We start from the raw sequence: 27,079 nt of genomic DNA, 5'->3' as shown, positions 1-27,079 counted from the left end.
TCCCTCCTCCACACCTGTCCATCTCTGCCTCCTCTGGTGGAGCAGTGGGGCTTCCCTCCACCTGAGGTGGCGGCAGCACCTCCCTCTCCCCCGCCCACCTCCGCCTGCCCACCCATGTCTGCCTCCTCCCAGGGAGCAGCTGGGCTTCCCTCCACATGAGGAAGCAGTGACAGCATCGGCTTCCTCCCCCCCAGCCTGCCCGCCGCCGCCTCCTCCTCCCACAGAACAGCGGGGCTTCCCTCCACCTGAAGCGGGGCATCTCCCTCCCCCTCACCCACCCACCTGCCTCTGCCTCCTCCCGCGGAGCAGCAGGGCTTCCCTGCACCTGAGGAGGTGGCGGCAGTGGTGGCCCCTCCCTCCCTCCCCCCCAGCTGCCCATCTCCACCTCCACCCATGGAGCAGTGGGGCTCCTGCCTCCCTGCCTGGGGTAGTGGCAGCTCCCTCCCTACCTGAGGAAGCGTAGCCCCTGCAGCCAATCGCATGCACAGTTGCCCAAAAGCATTACGGACGGACAGACAGACACACAGGCAGACAGACTAAGCCCTTTATTGTATTAGAATTATGTGTTTAAAACAGGGGTATCAAACTCACTTTGTGTCCTGAGGCAGATCTAGGCTGTGGGGCTCCTTACAGGCTGGATGTAGACCGGGACATGAGGAAGCGGCTGCAGTGGTGGGAGCTCTAGCTCCAGACCAGTGCACATGGTAGTGATAGCAGCTCCAAGCTCCACCTCATGTCCCATTGAAGAGCCAGAGCTGCCACCACCTCCTACTGCCAATCAGCTTTCTGTGGTAGGCCTCTCTACCTGGCCACTCCACCTGGTAGTCTGGTAGGCCAGATAGAGCAGCTCTCACATTTTTTTTATATAATTTCAGTAGTTGACAAGAAGTCGAGATGTTAATTGACTCTAGATTTTTCAGACAACTGCTCCTTAACCCTTTTGTCCCAGCAGAGAATCCAAGCCTGGAACCTTGTGTCTTCCTAATATGGCTCCTTTCCTTTCAGACCAAGACCCTTCAAGGTTTGCAGACAGTACTGTCAATGCTGGCCCTAAGGAGGGCTTGTGTCTACTTTGGTCACAAGGCACAGAGCCTCAGACTGTGCAGCACGTATTGCAATGCCCACTGCTTGAAGGCACATGCACAATGAAAGATCTCATAAAGTACAATAACTGAGCACAACCATGTGTAACAAAAAGTCAAATGTGGTGCAGAGACAAGAGAAGCATGAAATACCTTATTGCAAGTACCTTCATATACCTTGAGTGAAAGAGCAAAGCTGGTTAGGGAAATATTTTAGCCAGCTAGAGAAGAAGAATGAAGAATATATTTATAAAAATAGTAATACAGTGGAAAAGATAGCTAAAATATTACCTAGAAGGAGGGATCACAGAAAAATGTTTTAAGAAACATACCCAAAAAACTGAAGAGAATCCAGAAAAGAGCAACAAGAATGAGAAGAGGTTTAGGCTGAAAAAATTGAGGAAGCAGAAATGTCAGATGAGTCTCCCAACATGACAGTGACCAATTGTTCTCCATGTTCACAGAGGGTAGAACAAGAAGTAGTTGGCTTAACTTGTAGCAAAAAGATGATTAGGAAAAGTCTTACTAATTCTGAAAATACTGAAGCACTGGAACAGACCCCCAAGAATTAGTGGAATCACCACCCGTGGAAGTTTTAAAGTTAGACAAGCGTTGAAAAATGGCCCTAGCGTGCTTGAACCCACCTCTAATCCCAGAGGGATCATTTTCAGAACTAAAACACTATGATTTCTATTACATGTAACAAATCAGGCTATGTGTGGGGGATCTTTTATTTTCTTTATATCCATTTAACTTACCTTTTTGAGCCAAAATCCAGATAATTCTTTAGTGGCTTCACTTTCATAAATACAAAATTAGGGTTGGAAGGGACCTCAGGAGGTCATCTAGTTCAACCCCCTGCTAAAAGCAGGACCATCCCCAAATAGATCATCCCAGACAAGGCTTTGTATAGCTGGGTCTTAAAAACCTCCAACAATGGAGATTCTACAACCTCTCTGCTTTACTATATTCCTTGTGAAAAAAAAATTCCTAATATCTAACCTAAACTTCTCTTGCTGCAACTTGAGACTGCTGCTCCTTGTTCTATGTTCATGTGTTTTGTATTTTTGCTTTGCTTTCTTATTTTGCAGTACCTTATTTACTAGGCCTGTGTGAATAGGGAAGTATTCAATTTAGATTTGGCCGATTCAGAGGACAGAGATTCAATTTGGAGATGGTCACTGTCCTGAATTGGGTCACTGAAGGCATGAGGCCTGCCAAGTTTCAAGGAGATAGGTGGGAAACTGCATCTCAAGGTTCTGAAAGAAAAACTTGTGTCGTGTGTGTTAAAGGGTATAGGTTGTAGCCGTGCCGGTTTAAGGACATGGCAGACAAGGTACTTTGGGTCAATCTGATATCTTTTATTAAGCCAACTGAATAATTGGAGAAATATATTTTAGCAAGGTTTCAGGCTTAAAAACCCTTCATCAGGCTGAGGAAACATCTGTAGTTGGTGTGTGCTTTTCCTGGATGGAATGAATAGCAAAAAAGCCAGAGGCTGGCATGCATGGAAGAAAGCCAGTCAGTGAAAATGTAAATTAAGGCATCAGGGGGTGAGAGGCAGGCTGGGAAGGGGGGCAGGAAGGAGGATGTAGCAGGTAAAAAATGGAGAGATATCTGGGGACTCAGATGTCAGGCAGGTTATAGTGTGTCATAAATCCAATGTCTATATTGAGTCCATGAGGTTTTGTATCTAGGAGGTGGATGAAGTGAAGTATGTTGTTTCTATGTCCCTCCCCCAGAACACTGTGATTGGAAGGGAACTCAGAGAAAGATCACAGTCGCTGGCCAGCTACAGATGTCAGTCTTCCTCCCCCCTCCACTCCCCCTTCCTCATCTCAGTTTCTGTTTCCCTACAAGACAGCCTTCTGAATTGCCGAATCTCTGAATCATTTCTGAATTGATTTGGATGCTTCAAATCAATTCTGAGGTTTTTATGGGTCTCATGATTTAATTCATATTCGATAATACAGCCTCTGAATCAGGCGGAATCTTCTCTGAACTGAATCAATGACCAAAGCTTTGCACACTTCTAATATTTACAATACCTTAGAAGTTTATATTTACAATAGCATGCTGACTCTCTCCTCTCTTATAAAAGTTGGAGTTGATATATCATTTTGATCACTAGTTGCAAAAAAAGTCAGAGGAAAAATAAGATTGAAGATCTGTTACAATTACCACTCTCACTGATGTTTTAGCCTTCCTCTTAGAAACCTGGACCTCCTTTGAGTCTGTGAAATCATTCTGCCTCAACACAAGCACTTTTATCTTTTGTTAATTGTACAGTCTGATGTTCTTTGGAGCAGGTCTTGTATATTTTTGCATGTTATTTTATGTTTATGCTAAATAGGAAAAAAGCAACAGAAATTGGCTCACCTGCATGAAAATGCATGATGATGACCAGTCTAACTGCTCGTGTCTGTACAATGCGATCTGTGTGGAAAAAGGTTCCGATGAGTTATCTGGGGCAGAAAATGAACGCTCAATGGATGAATTCTTCAGAAAATATTATGTTCCTTTTCTTACAAACATCTAAACCAAAGTTTATCATGTTGTTATATGGAGCATAACTTGCTAGTAGTATTTATGAAGGAATTCAGATCAAGGAAGGTATAGACCATTGAAATCTAGCTAGTGATGGTTCTTGCATCATTCCATTCTACAACTGGGAAGACGAGTATTTCTCAGAATATGGGCCCAGGGTTACAGTTATTATTACTGAAAGTGTACCTTACTGGAATGCATCCATTCATAATGACACTGGGAACTGTATGGAGACCTTTGAGAATACTTCTTATGTGGACAAAAGTCTTCCAGAAAGTATATTTACTTCCTTGAAAGTATACCAGAATGTTGCCAAACACAATTAACTAGATGTAGATAACAGGGATTTTTTCATGGGTATTTTATCTATACTTTTTCAATACTACCTAGATTTTAAGTGGGACATTGATATTAGCTTTCTGGAAACTGCAACTTCCCATTTCTTCATTCAAACAGTGAATATAACCACTGCAGTTGATTAGAAAATCCTTTTAAACCAATGAGAAGTTAGCTAAGGACTGCAAGATCTCATTCAACTCATTCAAGTTCTCATTCAAACTCATGCTGGTTTATCATCCAGCATTAATCAACTATGATCAGTATCTTGCAATTGTACAGAGCACCATTCAGAATGTTGTAATTGCAGCTGAAGCTATGCAGGTTGTTTCCCTGTTGCTTATTTCCAAACGTCTCTGTTCCTCTATCTGCTACTGCTTCCATTATTGTTGGTGCTGCTGGTTTCATGATGTACTGGGATGTCAATCTTGAGTCCATATCCATGATCAACCTTGTCATTTGTATAGGGTTTTCATTTGTATAGGACTTTTGGCATACGTGTTGTATGCATTTGGTTCAAATGGAAAGCCCATTGTGAATGAAAGGGCAGTGGAGGCACTGTATATTCTTGGTTACCTTGTAACACAAGAGGCTTTTTCCACTTTATTGGGAGTAGTGAGTCTAACTGCAGCAGAAACGTATATCTTCAGAAACTTGTTTAAGATTATGTTTCTTTTGTTATCTTGTTTGGGGAGTTCATGGTCTTGTTTTCAGTCCAGTGGTTTTAACTTTCTTTGGGAATTTTGGCAGATGAGCCCACAAATCTATAAATATAAACTAATCAACCCAAAGTAGCAGCAACTGGAGTAATTCAATACGAAAAGGTAAAAAACTTATACACAGTACATATCCTAGTATTGATTTTTGCGGAGACCCAGGTTGGCCATGATTAAAAATGACAAATGTAGAAGTAGGGTGCTAATATAGAAAGATCTCAAAGCTATCTGTAGATTAAAAGACCACGCTCTTGAGGGCAGAGAAGAAACACAGCAGTCAAAGAGGCAGTAGCATGAGATAAAGGGACAAACTAGCAACAGGAAATAAAAGAAGAAATGGGTGTGGCAACTGCATGTGGCAGCCCAAGTTCTAGCACATTTTAACTTGTGATCGCTTGACTTAAACCTCCTATTTAATGTAAAATGACAACTTTGCATGTGTCCTGTTAGATTTAGAGCTTCTTGTATTAATTTATGAGTCCTGTCTATTGGACAGGTTACAAGTATTGCTCATTCACTGTCTGGTTGGTCAGAACACACACTCAGAAGAGGGAATGTAAGCAGGCCTTTTACCTTGCTGCTTTAGATAGACAAGTCAGTTCTGGTTTCAGATTCTCAGACCAGTTTATTCCACACAGAACACTCTTGCCTCTGTAATAAACAAAACAAACCAACCAAAATTTGAGATCTTCTTCCAGACATTTAGAGGGCAGTTTTAGCTCTGAGCTTCTCCTGAGCACAGCAGCCTGCCCTCTTTCTTTCAGCACTTAGAGCTCTTAAGAGTCCTTGTGGTTCCACTCTTACTAGTGGACTATCACTTCCAGCTGGCCTTCAGCCTCCCAGTCAGGCACACTATCATCAGCTAGCTGCCTGCAGCTGGATTCCAAGCCTTTGAGGGGCCAAACACCTCCTTACAGGTGGGGTATTCTCATCTCCTGGAATAAGGCCGCTGCTTTGGTGTCCTAGCTCCGGTCACTACTGCACCTGCCAAATACATTTCTATGGAGAAATTCTTTTGAAAGGGGGAAACCAAAAAGTTTCACAGAAGCTTAGGACAGCCATGGAGAGGACCAAACTCTTAAAGGGAAGACACTATCTCCCAAGTCTAGACCATCAGAAGATGGGGTGCCTGGAATTGTTCAGGAAATATTGTCCTCTCCTTACAAACACCCAGACCAAAGTGTTTCCCTCTACCCAGGGAAGGTCAGACATTAAGTGAAATAAGTGTCTGAAAACTTTGCATTATTTAAAGAACTCTTGTGTTACGATGTACCTGCTATTACCTGCTTTGCTTGAAGAAGACTGTGGCAAATTATTGTACTCAACACCGGTCAGTTTCCAGGGAGTGCAGGTAGCCAAGCCTAGCAGGACCAGCAGAGAACTTGTGGTTGGTACCAAGTGCATGGCCAGAATGGGAAGAAGTGCACAATTCCATTAAAGAGAGAAAAAGGCTTAGGGCTTAAAACCTAGAGGAGATGCCCTCAGATACATGTGACAGCATCAAAAGTGCAGCTGGCAGTAAACTACCTTTCATATTCAACTGTAAGAACCCCTTTCCCAAGGGCCATTAGTAGGACCAAATCAGGACTCTTCTATGATCTAAAGGAATTACTGGCAGTTATGTTACAGACCAGCTACTAGATAGAAGGACAGCACGTATTTTGCCAATAGAGTATAGAACCGATTGCCAGATTTCTTACAAAAGTCAGGAGTCAAGACTCCTGGCTGTAGAGGTAAATGGAGCCTTATAGTTACAGACACTATGAGTACATAGATTTGGCATGTTTATATTAAAATGTCACATAGAGGAGAAGAAGAAACAGTAGATTTTATTCCCAGCTCTCTATTTTTTGACTAGATGTTACCTAGAGTTGACAGAAGTCTGGACCCTGGTACAGAATGTTAACCACCTCCCAGCGTCAGATGTTGTGGAGTATGGCAGGAAAAGGCTTGTATGTGGTGCTCATTAGGGGTGTGCGAAACAGGCCATAGATTCATAGATGTTAGGGTCGGAAGGGACCTCAATAGACCATCGAGTCCGACCCCCTGCATAGGCAGGAAAGAGTGCAGGGTCTAGATGACCCCAGCTAGATAGTTATCTAACCTCCTCTTGAAGACCCCCAGGGTAGGGGAGAGCACCACCTCCCTTGGGAGCCTGTTCCAGACCTTGGCCACTCAAACTGTGAAGAAGCTCCTCCTAATGTCCAATCTAAATCTGCTCTCTGCTAGCTTGTAGCCATTATTTCTTGTAACCCCCGGGGGCGCCTTGGAGAATAAATACTCACCAATTCCCTTCTGTGCCCCCGTGATGAACTTAAAGGCAGCCACAAGGTCGCCTCTCAACCTTCTCTTGCGGAGGCTGAAAAGGTCCAGTTTCTCTAGTCTCTCCTCGTAGGGCTTGGGCTGCAAGCCCTTAACCATACGAGTGACCCTTCTCTGGACCCTCTCCAGGTTATCCGCATCCCTCTTGAATTGCGGTGCCCAGAATTGCACGCAGTACTCCAACTGCGGTCTGACCAGTGCCCGATAGAGGGGAAGTATCACCTCCTTGGACCTATTCGTCATGCATCTGCTGATGCACGATAAAGTGCCATTGGCTTTTTTGATGGCTTCGTCACACTGCCGACTCATGTTCATCTTGGAGTCCACTAGGACTCCAAAATCCCTTTCCACTTTGGTGCCGCCCAGCAGGTCATTCCCTAGGCTGTAGGTGTGCCGGACATTTTTCCTCCCTAGGTGCAGCACTTTGCATTTCTCCTTGTTGAACTGCATTCTGTTGTTTTCTGCCCACTTGTCTAACCTGTCCAGGTCTGCTTGCAGCTGTTCCCTGCCCTCCGGCGTGTCCACTTCTCCCCATAGCTTTGTGTCATCTGCAAACTTGGACAGAGTACATTTCACTCCCTCGTCCAAGTCACTGATGAAGACATTAAAGAGTATCGGTCCAAGGACCATATTCGATTCAGATTTGGCCCGAATTGAATACAGTGATTCAATTAGTTGATTCAGATCGCTGTCCCTGATTCTATTTGGCCAAATCTAAAGATTTGATGCCAAGTCAAAGAATCAGCGATTCAGCCAGACACAGCTTTAAATTTTTTTTCTACATACCTCAAGGTACCAGGTGCGGCTCATGAATGCTGAGATAGTGAGGTGGATGGAGCATCCCACAGGAGCGCAGGGGCCCCCCCGCATGCTCAGCAGTGAACCCGGAAGTGAACCAGAAGTACTTTCAGTCCACTTCCGAGTCTGCCAGGGAGTGTGCAGGGGGGGTCCCCTCGGTCAGCAATCAGCCATAGGGGGACCCCGGGTGCCCTCTCAGACCCAGAAGGCACCAGTCACTGAGCCGGGGGGGACACAGGAATCCCCCGCCAGCACACTCCCTGGTGGACCTGGAAGTAGACCGGAACTGCTTCTGGTCCACTTCTGGTTCTGCTGCCAAGTGCACTGGGGACCCCCTGGCGCTCCTGTGGGACACTTCATCCACCCCACCATCTCAGCATTTATGAGCTTCCTGCTACCCTGAGGTATGTAGAAAAAACTTTTAAAGCTGTGTCTATGTCCGAATCACCGAATCTTTCCAAATTGATTCAGAGGGTTCCGATTCAATTCGGAGAGATTAAAGGGTCTCCTGATTAGATTCAGATTCAGTTATTCAGCCACCAAATCAGGCCAACTCCCTGCCGAATCAAATCAGGGGCTGAAGCTTCACACAGCCCTAGTGCTCACTCTCACATGCAGTCTCACTGTTAGAGAAACAAGGAAAGTAAATCACTAAAATAAAAAAACTAATATGGGTATGAGTTTGCTTGAACTGCACTACCAGAAGGCAGGAAGGCAAATTCATTTTCTTCTTACTTTAACAAGAGAAGATATCAGGAAAAGAAAGGGCCACATAAGTGGAAGTTGAAAGCAAGAACCCTAAGTCTCTCATTACACAAAGTGTTCAGGAGTTTTTCATAGTTTCATAGATTGGTAGGGAGTGGAAGGGACCTTGCAGATCATTGGGTCCAGCCCCCCCCCCAGGCAGGAAGACAACTGGGGTTAGGTGACCCCAGCAAGGGGACTGTCTAGTCTCCTCTTGAAAACCTCCAGGGTAGGTGACTGCACCACCTCTGGAAGGAGTTTATTCCACAATCTGGACACCCTGACTGTGAAGGAGTTTCTCCTGGTATTAAGCCTGAAGCAGCCTTCCAGGAGTTTGTATCCATTGGTCCTGGTCTTCCCCAGGGGTGCCCTAGTGAACAGTTGTTCACCGAGCTCCTGATGCACTCCTGATAAAGTGGTAAGCCATTAGCAAGTGCTCTCTCAGCCTTCTCTTCTTTAGGCTAGAGGCCCAGGTCCCTCAGCCTTTCCTTGCATGGCTTGTCTTGCAAGACCCTGATCATGCAGGTGGCTCTTTTCTGAACCCTCTCAAGTTTTTCCACATCTTTATTGACGTGTGGTGCCCAGAACTGGATGCAGTACTCCAACTGTGATCTCACCAGTGCTGAGTACAGTGGGAGTACCACTTCCTTAGTTTTACACAAGATGCATTGGTTGATGCATGCCAGCGTGTTGTTTGCCCTGCAGACCACTGCCTCACACTGATGGCTCATATTCATGCAATGGTCAATCATTACTCTTAGGTCCCTTTTGGTCATGGTGCAAGTCAAGCTGTCACCACTGATCCTGTATGTATGTTGAGGGTTGTTTGCCCCCAGATGGAGCACCTTACACTTGAAAATGTTAAACTTCATCTGGTCTGTCTAACTCTTGAGCCTGTCCAGGTCCACCTGTATCTGCATCCTACCTTCTGGCATGACCACACCGCCCCATAACTTGGTGTCATCCATGAACTTGGCCAGCGAGCTTTTCATTCCCCCATCCAAATCATTGGTCAAGCTGTTGAAAAGCACCAGTCCAAGCATGGACCCCTGAGGGACTCCACTGTTAGCTGAAACGGTGTTTGTTCCCTCTCTCTGATCTAATCAGGTCAGGACATCTTTCAGAATCAGGATGAAGTCCTAGTGGTGTCATGTTGAATCTTGGGTTCCCAGGGGACAGTGTATAACAGCCAATATAGCAAAGCTAGCTTTCTCTAGTCCACAAGTCCCACTGAGTTAAACCCAAATAAACCATGTCCAAGAAGAGGTCATCTAATTAACATTAACTAAACAAAGCATATTTCAGTGATTCCAAGTTAAACTTTTCCTCCCATTTCTAGAATCCTAAGGCTTGTCATGCCAACCTGTGACTACCTGGCATACTGCCATCTTTAAAGTTATTTTAACTTAAATATTTCCAGTGTGGACTAACAACATGTAAAATGAACCAGACATTTCAATCCTGGACCATTTAGAGTAATGCAAATAATGTCCTCAACTGTGACCTCAACACCACTACACAGGAGCCATGTGCTCTCTGTTTTCATGTTTTAGGGCTGTCCTGGGAATCCCAGCTACTGAATCATTCCAGAGGACAAACACTAGTTATCATAGTCTAATGCTGTATACATCTGCACCAGTTCCTGAAAACTTTCCCGAGACATACCCCAGATTACATCCAGTTTCTTACTAGCAGATGCACGGAAGAGGAGGAACATGTGGGAACAACTTCCACGAATACTATCACACAAAACTTCCATGAGTACTAAAAGCTGCAGATTTAACATTATAAAGGAGAAAGCTGAGCTGAGCTATGGGCATAAAGATGGCTCCCCTATATGCCAACCCCCTCATAAAGCCACCGCAAACAGGAATTATTAGAAAGCTGCACCATCAAAAGTCACCATACAAAAGGTTACCTTTTTATTCGGTGGTCTGAACACCTGGAATTCCCTAAGCATGTCCAATAACTACAACTACCACCCTATTATCAATTTTTCTCTGGAATAATCCTAGGCTAACATCGACCTGCAAGATGCTACAATTATTATTCCAGAATGGCACCCTACAAACCACTATTTACAAAAAGCCCACAGACCAAAAAGCCCACAGCTCACAGACCTACTTCCACAAAAACAGTAATCATTCCAAACATATCAAGAAAGCAGTTATCTATAGCCAGGTTCCCAGATACATTTCCTCTAAGACTACTTGTGACACCCAACTAAAGACTGCCTTTAACTCAGGAGAGACACTCCAGCAAAAATATTTTTTTAAACAACCTACCCAAGTACCCACCCCACACACCTACTACAATACAAGTAGTACACCCCACCACTAACTGCATATCCCTAGTTGTCACATGCTATCCCATACCAGAACCTGTAAGAAAGATCAAACAGTTTCAGCTAATACTTGAAGAGGATCAGACGCCAAAAGAAATATTTCTAACCCCTTTCCTTACTTCAACTCCTGACTTTCCAACAACCTGCAAACTTTGCCCAACTCATCATCAGAAGCAAACTCCCTGCTGGCCAACAGACAGCACGCAGACACAACCCTCCCTGAACAGCAAATACAAAATCTGTCAACACATCTCCATTGCTACCATAAGTCAACACATCCCACAATGAAACCATCAGAATCTACAAATCCTATGTGTCGATCACAGAATGTGGTATTTCTCATGCAATGCATCAAAACATCCTCAAGGAAGCCATGAGCATCTTTCCGAGGAGAATGTGGCAAGTCCCTTTTCTATCTCCACCAGTCAAGCATATAGCACTTCTGTCATCACTCTGTATCAATTGATTTGATGACTAGAGTACTGGGATAAAGTAGGGTGGAGATGCACCTTATTGAGATTAGCATCTGATGAAGTAAATTTGGGCTCTCAAGCATCTCACATTTAGTTAATCTGTAAGGTTCATCTGTATTTTGCGTTCTGCCTGCCTTCAGACTAACAACACTATCTACTGTTCTCTGCTGCTAAAGTACTGATACCAATCTGTGCTAAGGAAGTTTTAAATGCAATTTTAGCTACAAATGGTCATGTGCATACACTGTCCCAGCAACAGAACAGAAAAAAAGTTCAATAGCATGAACCTTTCATAGTATCCATGTGAGGACAGTGGGACCAATTAAAAAAATGACAACTTTTCCCTTGTAGTTTCCTTTTAAAAGCACATGGAATAAATATTATCGAGATTTCAAAAGAGAGCTGCATCCAGCTGATACAATAAAGTGTTCTTGAAAGAGGGATTGAAGACAGAGGAAAAACTGAACAAGAATAGTAGCCTTTGAGTATTATACAAGCCCACAAAATAGATAATATAATATAGATTTTATTGACTTAGAAAATGGCAAGGGTTTTTTTCTGTTTTTAAATAAAATTCACATTTGTTTGCAGTAAGAAAGTTCCATATTAAGTCCAACTAATTACCAAAGCAGGAATTGAAGAAAGTATTTTCAGAATCCTAAGGAACACCCCCCACTCACAATTCTAGAAGTCTAATCAAAGAAAGTACAAGTTTGACATAATGCTTACATTTATTTACAAGCTTAAATGTTTTATACACCTCAATTTACAGAAAAGGAATCTAGTATTACATTTTGTAGCAATTTATGGTGAAAAAACAATGTGCAGGATTAAAACAAAACTTTTATTATTCCAAAAATAAAAGCCAAATATGCTGTATTTGTATGTTTTTGAAGGCATGTTTCTGAAATACAAAAAAGTTTGTAATTAGCCAACCTCATAGCTTGGTGCACTGTTTTGCAGTATTTTGAAATTCTTCCACGTTGCACTGGGATATCATGGTATTAAAAGTGACTGAATGAAAAACAACATAGCAAACAAGAAATGAATTGTACTCTAGCATTAGCTTGGGAAAAAAAAGGAAAATGTATTCTCAACTCATAAAAAAAAAATTATGCTATAGATGTTATATTGTCAAAAAAGATCTTAAAACCCTGTGTTAATTCTAGGTTAGATTTTGTTACCAGTTTTCACATTTATTAACACAAACTACCTTCACCTTTACTATTAATACTCTAATGAAGGCCATGTCTTTACAAATAGAAAATTTGGTAAAAATGGGGATGGTAAAAATTTTCTGCATTTGATTTTTATATTGAATTTTAGGAAAACTGACATTAGTGTTCATTATAACTGGGAGAAATGAGATTGTTGTTTAATGCAGCTAGCAACCATTTTCACTTTATTATAACTTAGTTCTAACTAATGGTTGCTTGCAAACTTCTTATGGTTCTAGGATTTTCATGAAAGTGCACGAGTTAAAATAAAACAACTGGACTTTCCTTACTTTTATTAAAGTAACAGGGAATGTTGAAAGGAAGAAATCACTTGAAGCACTCTCTGGACAACCACTTTTTGCCGAGTAATAACTGTCCTTTTTGAAGAAGTCCTTCACTGGATTATCAAAGGCCATACACAATAGTCATAAAAACCAATGCAGTTGTATACCCAACAACATAAAAGCACTGCCAACAAATCATACCAACTAGGACATTAATAAAACATTAGCAATTCTTGTCAGCAGCATATCAGATGTCATAGAACAGTATTTTCCTAGCCCTGGCAGAATTTTGTTAGGATGAATGGTACTTTTTACATGGTCTAAAAGTTTTAGACAGGCATGTTTTGCCCATAAACAGAGCCAATTTCTTTTTTCTTTTGACTAGCCATGTGTAGGTATATGTTTAAATTTTAAGAGCAGTGGAAGTACAACTGCTAACAGCTTATCTGTTTTGGAGCCCTCGCAATTCCTTGTAGTATAAATGCATGATGTATCCCCTTTACATATTGTTTTACTGTCCCTCAGAAACAAAGGCAGTGGCTTTTTAAAACTGCACTTTGCTGTTAGTGAAGGTAAAAATGTCATTACTCTGATTAAGGTTACTATTATTTTACATGGATAACTCTTTTAGCACTTATGAGCTCACATTATGAAAAACTTCATGCTGTACATATTAAGATGTCACCACTTCAGATCTACATATAGCAGCATAATAATAATAATAAAAATGCATTTTGGACAGTATTCTCCCTCCCTCCCTTTTTTAATCTTTAAAATTTGTTTGAGGTTTCCAACAAGCAGGATTCACCCTGAGATTTTATATTTCTGACCTTTTCTTCCAGTGGGAACTTGTTTTATTCCTCCTGTCTCATTCTGAGACAATAAAAATTAAGTAACTGTAACCAAAAAGCTGAAAGACAATGTTTAATAACCTTAAGAAAATGTCATTAATACAATACACACATCAGAAACAAAAAAAGCTATGCCGCATAAGGAGACTACGGCATTCTTAGAGGTTCATTTTTCGAAGTATCAGTTTTGAAGAAGTTGTCATCTCATTTTAGTTTTTTCCCCTCTAGAACCACATGGATTTCTCTGGCATCCAAAGTCTCATATGTCAATAAGGCTTCTGCTAAATTCTTGTGCTCTTTTGCATGCATCTTCAGGACGTTCTTTGCCCGTTCATATGAATCCTAAATAATAAAAACCCAAAAACTTAAAAATTCATAACAAGAACAGCACATTTAAAAAGCTATAGTCTTCAATTGGTACAATTAGACATAAGTACAGAGCACATTCCCAAGATTTACTTACAGCAAAGACTTATTTAACTGAATCATTTTGTGTATGATTAGCCCCAGAGATTTCAAAGGGTTTACTCTCATATTATTCTTTACACCCATGTTAATACCCTTGCAGAAATGGGGCCTGCGGCTTGGATGAGGAAGTAATTCTGCAGGTCTGTATGTACTATTTAAAAACAAACAAACAAACAAACCTTTAATAAATTTGGAAAAGTTAGCTGGTTAAACAGTCTTTTCCTCAATGAAGGTTTCTGTACAAGTCAAGCTGTAAACTCAGCTCTGTTAGACTGCACAGACAAAAATTATAACCCACTTCGCAATTCTGAATATTGCTGTAGCTCACAAGAAGCACCCCAGCCACAAAACATTAAAAAAAGAAAACTGACAAATTAATGCAGAATTCACTTTTAGGTAATTCTTTTCTAAACAGTTATTCTGAACAGCTTATCACTGCTACCATGTCTAAGCTTAAAAACAGCCACAAGAATCTGGGATGATGTTAAATAAACCAGCACTTCATAAATATCAGTACTGTTAACAGTTTAAATGTAGTTAGATACAAGTGATTATTCCTTAAAATACTTCTCAAATGCCTACTGGGAGTAAAAGTGGTAAACCAAACAAAACACTCCACAAAACCATGAGTGTAGCATTCTAAATGAACTCTTTCCTATAACTGCTGGAATTACTGAGATTCATATGAAAATGCTTAGGTGAAAGCTATGAACTACTGTATTTACTTGAATATAAGATGACCATGAATACAAGATGATGACCCCATATATGGAAAATTTATAAATTTGTTACAATTTTCCAGGTACATAATCTAAGTATTAGAGGGTTGTCTCAATTCCTATCCAGCCCCCACTACTAAAGCAGGGAAATCAGTGGGGGGGGGGGGGTTAGGTGGCCCCCTTGCCCTCTTGTCCCACCCACTTCTTCCCCCTGAAGCCCGGCTGCCCCCCCACCACATCCTCTGCCCCTTCCCCCACTTCCTCCCAGTCTCTGCCTCTACCCTGCTGCCCCCTACTCTTAGATGCTTCTCAAGCCAGGAGCCTGGAACACAGCTCATGGAAGCTTAGCTCTTGGCTGGCCACGTAGCTGTGTCGGCGCTGCCGAGTGACCAGGCAGGCAATGCAGCACTGTCAGTTCTGTTGACTGGAGGAACAGGAGAAAGTTTTCATGTTCTCTATGCCCAGGAGAGACCTCAGCTGGAGCCGGAGCCAAGCTATGCTTGACAGTAAGGGGGAGCATGAGAAATTGCAAAGGGGAAGCGGAATAAGGGGCAGGAGGCTGCTGTGCATCTGCAGCAGCAGCCTGCTCCCCACTCCACTTCACATACGAACGTAAGACAAGGGGCTTTTTCCCCCCCATGCTGATTGGCAGGGCAGGAAACCTTGTCTTACAGCTGAGTAAATGCAGTAGCATGAAAATGACAAAACAATCCCTCCTGTGATCTAAAATAGCACCATGGTATTTAGTGAAGCTACCACATTAATTTACCATAAGGTGGACAGTTAACACAACTCCCTTGTAAATGCAGTTATGTAAATAATGAATACATCCAGAGTTTGGATAACCTAGCCAACCTGCTCTACACATCTTCATCATAAACCAAATACTATTAACAACTGTTCAAAGGGATTAAATGTGAAGAGATGGTTTCATATTCAATACAGGTGCAATTTTAAGAACATTTTTATCCACTGGATCATGCACTATTCTGTACTTTGTAAAGTAATGCACATCATTAAGTTAATATATTAACCTATTTGGTTGTTCAGCCCCTCTTACATGTGGTAAGTAAATATAGACAACACACAACTCTTACTCTTAAAAGTGTTCTTACTTCCTCTTCAACTGCAGACTGGGTTTCTGGACTAAGTCTCCTTGCATCAGTGTAGGTCATGACACCAAGCTAAACAAAAAATTGGTCACCAGAAACAAAAATATGATCCATTTCAATAAAACACTGGTGCTATTCAGAGCATAGTATGAAATAAGCACCCCTGCCCAAGATATACATAAATAAACCTGGTAAATAAGAAAAATATACAAGTCCTTTTTTGATGGACCTGGTAAAAATCCACAAATCAAAGGCATGAACTATGCCTATAACTATAATCACTGAAGGATTATATTTCACACAGACAATCTAGCCTCCATTAATAGTAACTTCTAGTTGGGTTTGGCATTTTACTGTTTTTCACCACATTTTTTCAACTATTTATGCCAGTCTGTCTGAAAGTCTGAAAAACAGATCTCTCTCCAATATACCTTCAAAACGCTACCAAAGACTAAAATTTATCTTCAACTTTTGAAGCACTGGGTCTTCACAGTAAAATTTTCAATAAGGATTAGCAAGGCTTCTGATAGAAATCTGCTTAATATATAGATTTCTAATCTACAGAATATTCTGAACCCAACAAGAAAGCCAACTTTATATTCTGTCAGAGTTGGAACTTTTAACCAGTCATTAACTTCAATTTTTACCATCAGTTAGCAGACTGTTCTGATTTCTATGGAGCCTGATCTTTCACAATTTTGTTTTTGCACAATTTCAATAACCCTGTACAATTAATTGAACAATTTTACCTTCTCACTCATTCCAAATCTAGTCACCATCATGTGTGCTATTTTAGTAGCATTGTCAAAGTCACTAGAAGCACCTAGATATTAAACACACACAAAGTGAAGTTAGTGTTAACAAAACCAAAAGTTACATAAAAAACCTTAATATCCATTGACAGCAGATTCTTTAGAGACAGATCTCTACTTGCCTGTTGTGATGTGGTCACTTCCAAATACGAGTTCTTCTGCTACCCTCCCTCCCATACTAACATCCATCTGTGCAAGCAGTTGGGATTTAGTTTCACTCCATCCATCATGATCTGGTAGCAAAGACACCTATAATGTGTAAAATTAAGGTCACTTACAGTACACGGAAAGATTGTGATCAAAGTCTGCAAATACTATGGGTTAGAGATTTACTCTGTTGGGATTGTTCTGACTAGTCCAAAGTATGCAAGTATCACAAGTATTTGATCATTACCAGAGTCCCACATTACTACTGCAATGGTCCCTCCTGCCAAAGGAAGTGTGACTGGGATGCTGCTGGATCAGCCTTCTAAGATCAAAAACTGGAATTTAAATAGAATAGCTAAGAGTTGACATATCTGAAGTCAACAACCAAGGCCAGGTTCAAACTTCAAAGAAATTCACTTCCATCCTGTTCCCTGCATTTGCACACTGAGCACAGGTCAGCTTGTCCAGAGGATCCTGATCAGTCACAACTGATTAAACACACTAAATTGAATGGATATTTAAAACACAACAGGGAACATACCCTTTCTAGTCAAGTATCATTGCTCTATGAGATTTTTTTAAGGAACAGGATGGAAATAGTAAAGGGATAAGGTCTGTCCTAAAACCAATACAAAGGACTAAAAGGTGCTGCTGTTTAGACAAAATACCCTTGAAAAAACATGGGGTTTAATAAACTTCCTATGAAGAGGTGTGCTTTATGGATGTTTTTCCCCCCTAGCCACTGTAAGAGCTTTGCCCTTGGCTACTATGTTATCTGAAATAATCCAGGAAGCCACCAGCATGTAAGATTCATTCCTTGCCAGCTTCAACCACTACCAATTGTTAGCAGGCCTGAAGTTAAAGGCAGCATTTCTCTAACTGAAGAAAATGAGACCACCAAGCCAGAAGAAGCAACAGAGACTATTTCTCTCTTTGTGTGTCTTTTTAGTAGATGAGTGTTAGCTTAGAGTAGTTCTGTAGCACTAAGACATGTTTTAGCACAGGGGTGGGCAAAATACAGTCCACAGACCAAACTTGGCCTGCCAAGGGATTCTATCTGGCCCTCGACCACACCTGGTGCAGGCACAGGGGACAGCCCAGGCCATGGTGTATGCAGCCAGTCCCACCACCCCTGGATGCATGGGCAAGGGAGGGAAGAGGCGCAGCAGCTGGACTCAGCTTCCCAGTAGTCCCTTGTCTGGCTGCTCCTGCCAGTGTCTCTGCTGCCAAACCTGGTCCCACTGCCCTGCACCCGCTGCTGGTGGTGCCAGATGGAGTGGGCAGATGGGTGGGGTCTCCATGGAGACCAGCCTGGGACCCATGCTAGTAGGGCATACGTGGCTGGGCAGATGGGATGAGGCTGCTGACAGGTGAGGAGTTGCATCCAGGAGCGGGATGGACAAGCAGGACCAGGACTGCAGGGGTAGTGACAGCACATGACCAGAGCCTGAGCCAGGGCTGAGCTGTGATCTACTCCCCACATCTCCTTGCCTGCAGAACAAGCACCCATTGCAGGGATGAGCAGGGAACAGATTGCAGCTCTGCCCGGGGTCACCAGCCCTGTGCTGTCACCACCTCATGATCCTGGCCCCAGGATAGGATCAATTGTGCTCCCCACCCCTCCAACAACTCATCTAAACTCCTTAAGTAGCCCTCCAGCCCAAATAAATTGCCCACTCCTGCTTTAGTGGCACTGCATTGGTGAGAAACTTCTTGACAATTAAAAAAAGGTTAACTAAACATATCCTAAATCTAGTTTTAAAAATCCTTACATGTCCCAGAGTTGGTCCTCGTGCCATGATTGTAGCTTTGTTGATTGGCATTGCATCTTTGGTATAGTATGCAACAATAGCATGACCCGATTCATGATATGCTGTGATTGTTTTGTTTCTGTCGTCAATTTTCACACTTTTACGTTCAGGTCCTAATTACAATAGGAAAATGAGATTAATGAAACTGCACAATAAGAAACAACCGTATCACACAAATAAGTTTTGACAAAAAAAAAAGCACAGATGTAAATTTTGTACAAATGAGTCACCCTTAATTCTCCCCTCTGAAAGCCTGAATCATATAATTAACCTCACCATTCTGGTCCTAAAGTTTCAGCTCTTCTAGCTATACCTGGGTGAAGTCGAGCACAGTTAAACACTATTCTATTGTTCTGGGGCTCTAATTTGGAGTTCGTAAAAGATTATTGCAGTAGATTGGGAACATGTTCATTTCAGTTTCCTTCCACCAACATACTGAATACAATTATTTAATTAATTGCCTTTTAAAGCCATTAGCTTTAATAGCAAGTATCTAAATTACTTATATGACCTGCTGTCAAATATCAGGAAAGCTACTAATTTGAAAACCTGTCATGGCAACTATTAGCTTTGATCCTAACTAGTACCAGTTTCTTAATTACTATCAAGAGCTTCATTTAGGTTTACATTTTAAAGTAGCTTTTTTCTATCATGCTCATCACAGTGGTTCCCTGATTCCAACATAAAGCATCAAATCTAACTGAGAAGCAAATAGCTGAAACTCTGATACAACATGTTGCAATAGTCATAAAATAATCAAATACAAACACCAAAGTAATACAGTATGCAAAAAAAAATTTATTTATACACACACATATATGTGCGCGTATATATATCTACATTCAAACACACATCTCCCCACACACACGTGTGTGTATATTATATATAGATATGTAATATTTGTATGATATCTCTATATATAGAGTATTCATCTATCTATATACAAGTACCTGTCTCTATCATACACACACCAATTTTTTTATGTATTTATTTTATATATATAACATTACACACACAAACGTGTATTTATAAAATATAGTTTTTCACACTGTATTACTTTGGTTTGTATTTGATTATTTTATGATAGATATGAAACCCACATATACCTCTTCCATGTGTAACAGCTTACCCATTGAAAAAGCTTACCCATGAGAATTTTGTCTTTTGAGAATTCTAGTTCCTTCATGGTTACCATATCTTTCCCATCAATAGCTGCCTTTAATGCAGCTTGGTTGACAAGATTTTCAAGCTCAGCTCCTGTAAATCCAACAGTACCTCGTGCAATTATTTCTGGATCAATAGCTGTGAAAAAGAAAAAAATACAAGAGAATTAATACCACCTGTTACTTCTCCACACTTATTTAACTGCTTATTGAAAAAATACTATAAGCGCGTAATCATTTATTGACAGCATGCAGTTTATATTCGAATATCCAGCTATTGTAATTATTATACAAGTTCTAAGAGAGAAGAATGCTCATGCTTCAGGGATTATGCACATCTTTAACTACTGGATAGTAAAATGAGACTTTGCCAGCTAAGGATGCCCCATAATTGTCTACTACAGTGTTCTCAAACTTTTCTCTGATACTGATATCTGATGCTGGCAGAGATCAGGAGATCTACCACAGGTATGATCCAGAACAGCAATTCTTAATGGCAAAGTTCTTACCCCACAGAGGTTAAGAATTTATACTTACACTGATCATACTTTATTTTGCTAAGGTACCATTTCAGGATTTCTGTTCTACCTCTTACATCTGGCCTGGGGACTGTAACTTGCATGTCAAAGCGGCCAGGACGTATTAAGGCACTAGAAAAAGGAAAAAAAAACAACCACTTTGTAAACAAGATTTGCTTTAAAATCTGGAGATTAGTGTTACTAGCAGATGGGTTTCTTGCTGCAACACACTTTTCTTAATAAAAAAAGACATTTGTAAAGACTACTTTCCTACACAAAAACCCCAAACCGTGCATCTTGCCACTTATCTGTATGCTGATGACAAAGATGGTGTAGGTATTTAGTGCTAGTTAATGTTAACAAAAAAGTCTATTAACCTAGAAAGAACATACAGTAATACTATGAATTTCATTACTGCTGAAATGCATAACCAAACAAAGGCTGATTCATCACCCACTTTCAATTCAGTGCAAGAGATTGAGCACTCAAGCCACCACTGATTAATTATTAATACTGATTTGGAGGGGTGGGCAGAGGAAGCTTTTAAAATGTTAAAAATTGCTCAGAGGCAGGGGGTGGGCAGAGGAAGCTGTTAAAACGTTAAAAATTGCTCAGCACCTAGTTTTCTTCCAGAAAATGACTTCAATATTGTTTACAGTGATTTTTATGTTTTACAAAACTATTTAATTACTTAGGCATTCCCTACTCCAGTTTTATTTTTTGATTTTTTAATACATTGTGCTTAAGTTATTTGGAAAATGTACTTACTTATCTAATGCTTCTGCGAAGTTTGTTGCTCCAATGATAATAACGCCTTCATTAGGTTTAAAGCTTTAAAGAGAAAGCTTAAAATGAACATTTGTTTACAAAACTAGCACAAGGATTTTGCTTTAGAATTGTTATTTCATTAAAGACCAAACAGCTGACAACTTGTTACCCAATTTATTATTTCTGCCTCTTCTTGGACTGGCTGCTGCTGATTGGCTAGCCATGTTTCCTTGTCTGAACACAGTGTGGGACAAATATAGCTATACAAACCCAATAAGCAGCTAAAACATGCCCCTCCTCATGCTTCAAAACATAGCTATAGAGGCTACCAGTTGCTAGAGCCTACCATTATTAACTGATCCAGGGGGTGGAGGGGGATGTGGCTCCCACTACTGTGTGGGCCATGGGGGGGGGGGGGGCGGCACACGCGCGCAGCAGATCTGCACAGGATGGAATACCGCTGCAGGCTGGGATCAGGGCTACACTGGGCTTTTCCCGGTGCATGAGGGCTGTGCTCGAGGCTGTACTTGGAGCAGGCGGCAGTCCTAGGCAGGGCGCGGCGCACTCTGATAATGTTTCGGAGACAAATCCTAATTTTTCATAAAATTTATTCCTAATGTCTTTGTTTTTATCCTATGTAGGGGCATGGATACTGACTGAGTGGATATCAAACCATCTTCCTCATAACTGCAGATGTGGTAGTCTTTTGTCTATAAACTCTACCTTTTTGATTGAACTGAGGTATATGCTCCTTACTATAAACCCTGTGCCCAATTGACAGGTATCTGTTCTACAACAGAAAAGTGTATTATTTCCAAGCCTAACGTATCTGCATCCAAGCCAAGACATCTTCTTAGATAGTGATGATGTTCATTTTATACTGTTCCATCACTGCTAACAGAAACTTTAAAAAGCTCCAGGCATACATAAACTTCTAACAGTCCAAGTTCTAAATTTCATATTTGTCCAAGGCTTTACACACTTTTGGTTTCATAGAGGGAGGCGGGGGGGGAGAAGAGACTCCTATGATTTTCACTGCAACTCTTATCTGAACTCTGTCTCTGAAGCACCAAACTGTTTTGTTAGCTGGGCCTTTCTAAGTGACTAGATGGAGCAGGGTTTCCTGGGCCAGGTAGGAAACTAAAATACATACCAACATGCCACAAAACAGGTATTAGGCTGTCCACAAAGGCAACATGCAGATAGTGAGCTCACTACAACTCTGTACAGTAAAGGCTTTGTTATCCAGCCCCCATGGAGAATGGGGGGTGCCGGATAACAAAAATGTGCCGGTTAACTGAGCAGCCCAAACAGGCGTCTTTGCCTGTTCAGGTTGCCACTTCTCCTGCCACGTCCGGGGTGTCACCGCCCCTCCTGCGGGCCCTGAGGGACAGGGAAGCAGGCCCCGCACAGCCCACTATGCCCTGGGCTGTGGGGGTTCAGCAGTGCAGGCTGCTTTGCCCCAGGCCGTGGGGGCTTGGAGAAACTGGAAGTGTCACAGTGGGCACTTCTGGTTTCACTTTACCTTATAAGCTGGCATGCTGGTTAATAGAACGTGCCAGCTTGTAAGGTGCTGGTTAATGGAGCTTTTACTATACTTATAGTGAGAGGGGCACATTAAGATTCTTTAGTTTGGGGACTGGCAATCCACAACCTCTTGTTGGATGGGGCCAATCTAAAAAGACTACATCCAGGTGGCAGCAGCTTTGGGATTCAGCAGCATGCTCCAGGTGAGAAAGCAAAAGGTATCCCCAAGGAACTACTGATGCCCTATTCAGTTTATTTCCTCCCCACCACTGGGGCAATAATGAAGGCATCCCCAGGGTCCTATCACTTATCACATTTCATATTCCAGCCTCAGCAACTGCTGCTGGTTGGGGGAAGGCAGAATTGTGGCCTGCAGTGGCAAAAGTATATCAATTCCTGCTTCGGTTTCACCAAAGAACAGTGTCCCTGATTATTAAGGTCTGTACCACAGCACAGAAAAAAACCCTATGCACATAGGTATGAAGCAGTCTTGGATTTACTAAGCAACTGCACCTTGGCACAAGATAGAAGGAATTGTTCATACCTGTGAACAGTAAGCAGTATTTCAAGCCAGTGTAAAGCCAGACCCAATTCACTTTTCATTTACACTCGCCCTTTAGAATAGCAAGCAAGATGTCCTCCCAGGATCCCCCTGAAATGAAATTTTATCTGCTTTGCCACAAACTGGTGTCCTTCTCCATATCCTACCACCAGTCCCTCTGCTTCTGACTACTAATATAACAATGTTAGTACATTTCTTGTCAAACATTATTTGCTGAATGTTGTTGTTTCTCATTCAAACATTAAGACTGGTGAGGTACTTTAGCTTTACAAGACAGGGTTGCTCATTCATGTGTTATAGGATATCAATCAAATAACTAATGATCAAAAAAGGAAAAATATTTACCCATCCATTTCAGCAAGAAGCTGATTTATGGTCTGCCTGGAGTAGGGATGCATTGCAGATTCAGTTCTCTTTCCACCAACAGAATCCAACTCATCAATAAATATAACACAAGGTGCATTTCCTTTTGCCTCCTCTGATAACATAAACATAGTTTAAGGTTATATGAAATCAATCTGTTCCAACCATGCAAGTTATACGCAACATCTACTACGAGGATTTTAAAATTCATATACTGCTCCAAAGAGGTGTCAGGGGTCACCAAAAAAGAGCCAGGTTAACCAGGTCCCTCTAGCTGCCACTGAGTTCAAGACTTTGGATCCTCAAGCTCCGTATACATCTGCAGCAGCTACAGCACATGGGATGGATGGGTTAACATGGCTCCTGATGGTGACACCTCTTGCAACAACTCTTCCATGGCTCTGCCCTCCTTTGTCTTCCCTGGGTCTTCACTCTGTTCTGTGTGGCCACAAGCTAAATTCCCTCTGCCTCCACTCCAGGACCCAAACCCCTGTCAGTGGGGGTTGGGATCAGTGGCACTCAGGGAGGATGAGGGCTGAACTTGTACCATGCCAGCCAAAACAAGTGGCCACCACTGCTTTCAAGAATCACATTCAGGGACTACTGATGAGGAAAGGGAAATAAATTTTGAAATGGCAGCCACAGAACTGGCCTTGTCTTAAATTTTAAAGGGCTTGCTCATATTTTCCTCATCAAGAGTTTCCTCTTAACATAAAATACATAATAAAAGGCTTCAAAAACAGAGACAAAAAGTGATAGAAAAACCTTCTTTTTCAGGATCTCCTGGGACCTGAATCACAGAAGAACATTTCTATTAAACTTAGATTTTTGTGTTTTCAAAGCTTTAGTTTTTATGAATATTTAGACTATTAATTCAGAAGAGAGTACCTTAAAATAAGAAAACTTCAATTCATGAGGTAGAGACCGAATATTATAGAAGTAGAATCTAACCCAATTATAATTATGAACCGAAAGGGATATCAACTTGAGATCTACATTTTTTAAAAAGTGAGTTTCAAGAGCTGTACTTGCTCTTAAGTCCTTTGCATTTAGTTTTGTGGATTTCCCATTATCCCATTATTTTTATGCATTTCTTTTATCTTGGTGCTTGAAAGAAAAAAAAGAGGAGGAAACCAATTAATCCTGTGGCGCTCAATGTTTTGTCTCTGTGCGCCAGGATTGAGCACCATGCCACCCTGTGCACCCAATCTAACGTGACCACAGTCCATGGGGCTCTCCACAAATCTGTAGGAAGCCCCACAGGCCAGGTAACATGGCTCCAGGGGATGGATCTGACCCATGAGCTAAGGGTTTAAGCACCCTGGACTAACACAAAGAAACAGTAAGTCTGACTATACACAATCTTATCCAATTTGGGTTGACTATATATTGTGCTAGCATTCATAACCTGCCAGATACTATAACAGGAAACCAAGAGAAAGATACTACAAAGAAGCATCTGTAACTAAGGAAGGAGAGGGGCCAGGTCCGTCTCAGGAGCTGAAGAGTATGCAAAAATAATAATGGCTGCTGCTGCCGCCACCCAGTCATGCTAGTGCTGACGACAGCCAGCACTGCCCTGTGGATCTTTTCTGCCAAGTGTAGCACTGCCCTCTTTCCCACTGTTTTGAGTTGAGAAAGAAAAACAGAAGGTGAAAAAAGGCAATATATACAACAAGCAAAATGGCCATGGCAAAGGGCTATTTAAGTTCTCTTTACATTGTGCATTTTTTTTTCTTTAGAACTGGAAAGGCATATTTGGTTTCCTAAATCACTAGGGTTAGTAATAATGTTAGTTGTACCATGAAACAGCAGCTAAATCATTTTCTTAACATGCAGCCCACAACAGACTGAAGCATTAAATAACTTACTGAAACAATCTTGCAATTGTTAGAATTTGTTTAGAGTCAGCCATTAAAAACCATAGGTTCCTGCACTATCAGTAGCTATGCACGAGGCATGCTACTTTCTTTTTCATTTCAAAATCATATTAGACCTCATAAGACACTGCAATTAGTAAATTTTACTAAACGCCACATATTTAACTTACTAAACAGATTTCGGATACGACCAGCTCCTATACCAACAAACATCTCATCAAACTCCGACCCAGAAGCATAATAGAATGGAACATTAGCTTCACCAGCCACAGCTCGGGCAAGAAGAGTCTTGCCTGTACCAGGTGGGCCAACTAAAAGAATACCTGGAAAGAAAGAAAAGCATACTTGCATTAATACAGTTCCAGTCTTTAAAAACAACAAAAACTTTACACCTTGCTTTAATGCAATGTTTATACTCTATTTGAAACCCATTTGCACCCTGATTTCACCATGGTTGTTGCACAAAAGGATGCTATTTTGAATATTTATTTATTTATTATGCTTTGATCTTTATTTGAAACATGAAAGCACGAGGGAAGGCTGGGCAACAGAAAAGTTATTTCAAGAGTTAAATATCTTAACAGAAGCTAACATTCAAGAAATGAGGCACACCATTCTAGCTCACTGAATGACCAATTTTAATTTTTTAAATTACCCTACAAACTTCCTTCTTCAGACAAAACACAATACTTTTTTAAACATATTAAAATGCTCTTATTAGCACAGATGGGTTTTAGATTAAGTTTATGATGTTATAGCCTTCAGTGAGATCAAGCACCTTTGATATAATTAAAAGTTTTGGTCACAAGTAGTTATAAGCTATTGGCAAAGACGTATATTGGCCATACCTAATATCAGTGTTTAAACCTCAAGAACACTGTGGAGCCAGTGTAGGAAAAGAGGACCGTGCTCACTGCTGCAGCTGTCTCCAGCTGAGCCTAGCACTCAGTCCAGCTGCTACCCACAACCCCCAGGGTCAGCTGGCAGATGCCCCCTTAACTCTCCCCCACACTCTGGACAGTAACATAACAAGGGGTGGACAATCGCAACACATCCCAGGCGGTAACAATGAGGGGGGCACCAGAACGATGGCAAGTGACTGAGCAGCTCTGACTGGGCAGACGAGAGTCAGGATTCCCCTCATAATCCTGCTCCTTCTCCTCAGCTACTACCTTAGCCCTTCACAGTCATGCCATATTAAAGCTTTTGAAGCCATGATCTATAGGCAAGTAAAACAGCATATAACCCTTCTCTCCCATTCTCCTCTCCACATCCCTTCTGTGATCAGGACACAGAAATAGCTAGCTATACCTGTCCCACCCCTGGTTATCCCTCACTAGTCCACAGGCTCTAGTTGTGCATCATCATCATCCTCCCATTGCCTGAGGTCAGCTCTTACAGCATGGACTCTAAAGAGAATTGAGGTATCTGCCTGCATGTCTTTCAGCTTCAGCCTGAACACCATGCAGCACCTGGTGGAACAGCTCAAGCTGGAGGCAGTCATGGTGTGGATCA

General features: G+C 41.6%; 2 protein-coding genes across 4 annotated transcripts in view; one reads left to right on the top strand and one right to left on the bottom strand.

Moving 5' to 3' along the window:
- The first annotated feature begins 894 nt into the window (after positions 1-894).
- Positions 895-4,719, top strand: LOC132250983 (patched domain-containing protein 3). Its single transcript, XM_059729364.1, is given in 9 exon segments — positions 895-1,021; positions 3,284-3,358; positions 3,533-3,626; positions 3,628-3,905; positions 4,020-4,128; positions 4,130-4,327; positions 4,329-4,453; positions 4,456-4,646; positions 4,648-4,719. Coding segments are annotated over 9 exon segments (1,269 nt in total).
- Positions 4,720-11,872: 7,153 nt separating this feature from the next.
- YME1L1 (YME1 like 1 ATPase) overlaps positions 11,873-27,079 on the bottom strand; it is a 31,788-nt gene continuing 16,581 nt past the window's right edge. For 2 of the 3 annotated variants that reach the window (XM_006259636.4, XM_014609025.3), the window contains exons 10-19: positions 25,735-25,887; positions 23,667-23,799; positions 21,233-21,295; positions 20,484-20,596; positions 19,930-20,085; positions 18,745-18,896; positions 16,948-17,074; positions 16,763-16,836; positions 15,999-16,085; positions 11,873-14,056 (exon numbers count right to left, since the gene is read on the bottom strand). In XM_006259636.4, the coding sequence (XP_006259698.2) occupies positions 13,919-14,056; positions 15,999-16,085; positions 16,763-16,836; positions 16,948-17,074; positions 18,745-18,896; positions 19,930-20,085; positions 20,484-20,596; positions 21,233-21,295; positions 23,667-23,799; positions 25,735-25,887 (1,196 nt within the window). In that variant the 3' untranslated portion in view covers positions 11,873-13,918. The remainder of the gene's footprint in view (positions 14,057-15,998; positions 16,086-16,762; positions 16,837-16,947; positions 17,075-18,744; positions 18,897-19,929; positions 20,086-20,483; positions 20,597-21,232; positions 21,296-23,666; positions 23,800-25,734; positions 25,888-27,079) is intronic. The other variant, XM_014609024.3, reaches the window with a different exon arrangement.

Source organism: Alligator mississippiensis, chromosome 5 (genome assembly GCF_030867095.1).
Source record: "Alligator mississippiensis isolate rAllMis1 chromosome 5, rAllMis1, whole genome shotgun sequence".
Taxonomy (NCBI): domain Eukaryota; kingdom Metazoa; phylum Chordata; order Crocodylia; family Alligatoridae; genus Alligator; species Alligator mississippiensis.
The sequence above is the reverse complement of the archived record's forward strand: the minus strand, read 5'-3'. Positions and strand labels throughout refer to the sequence as shown.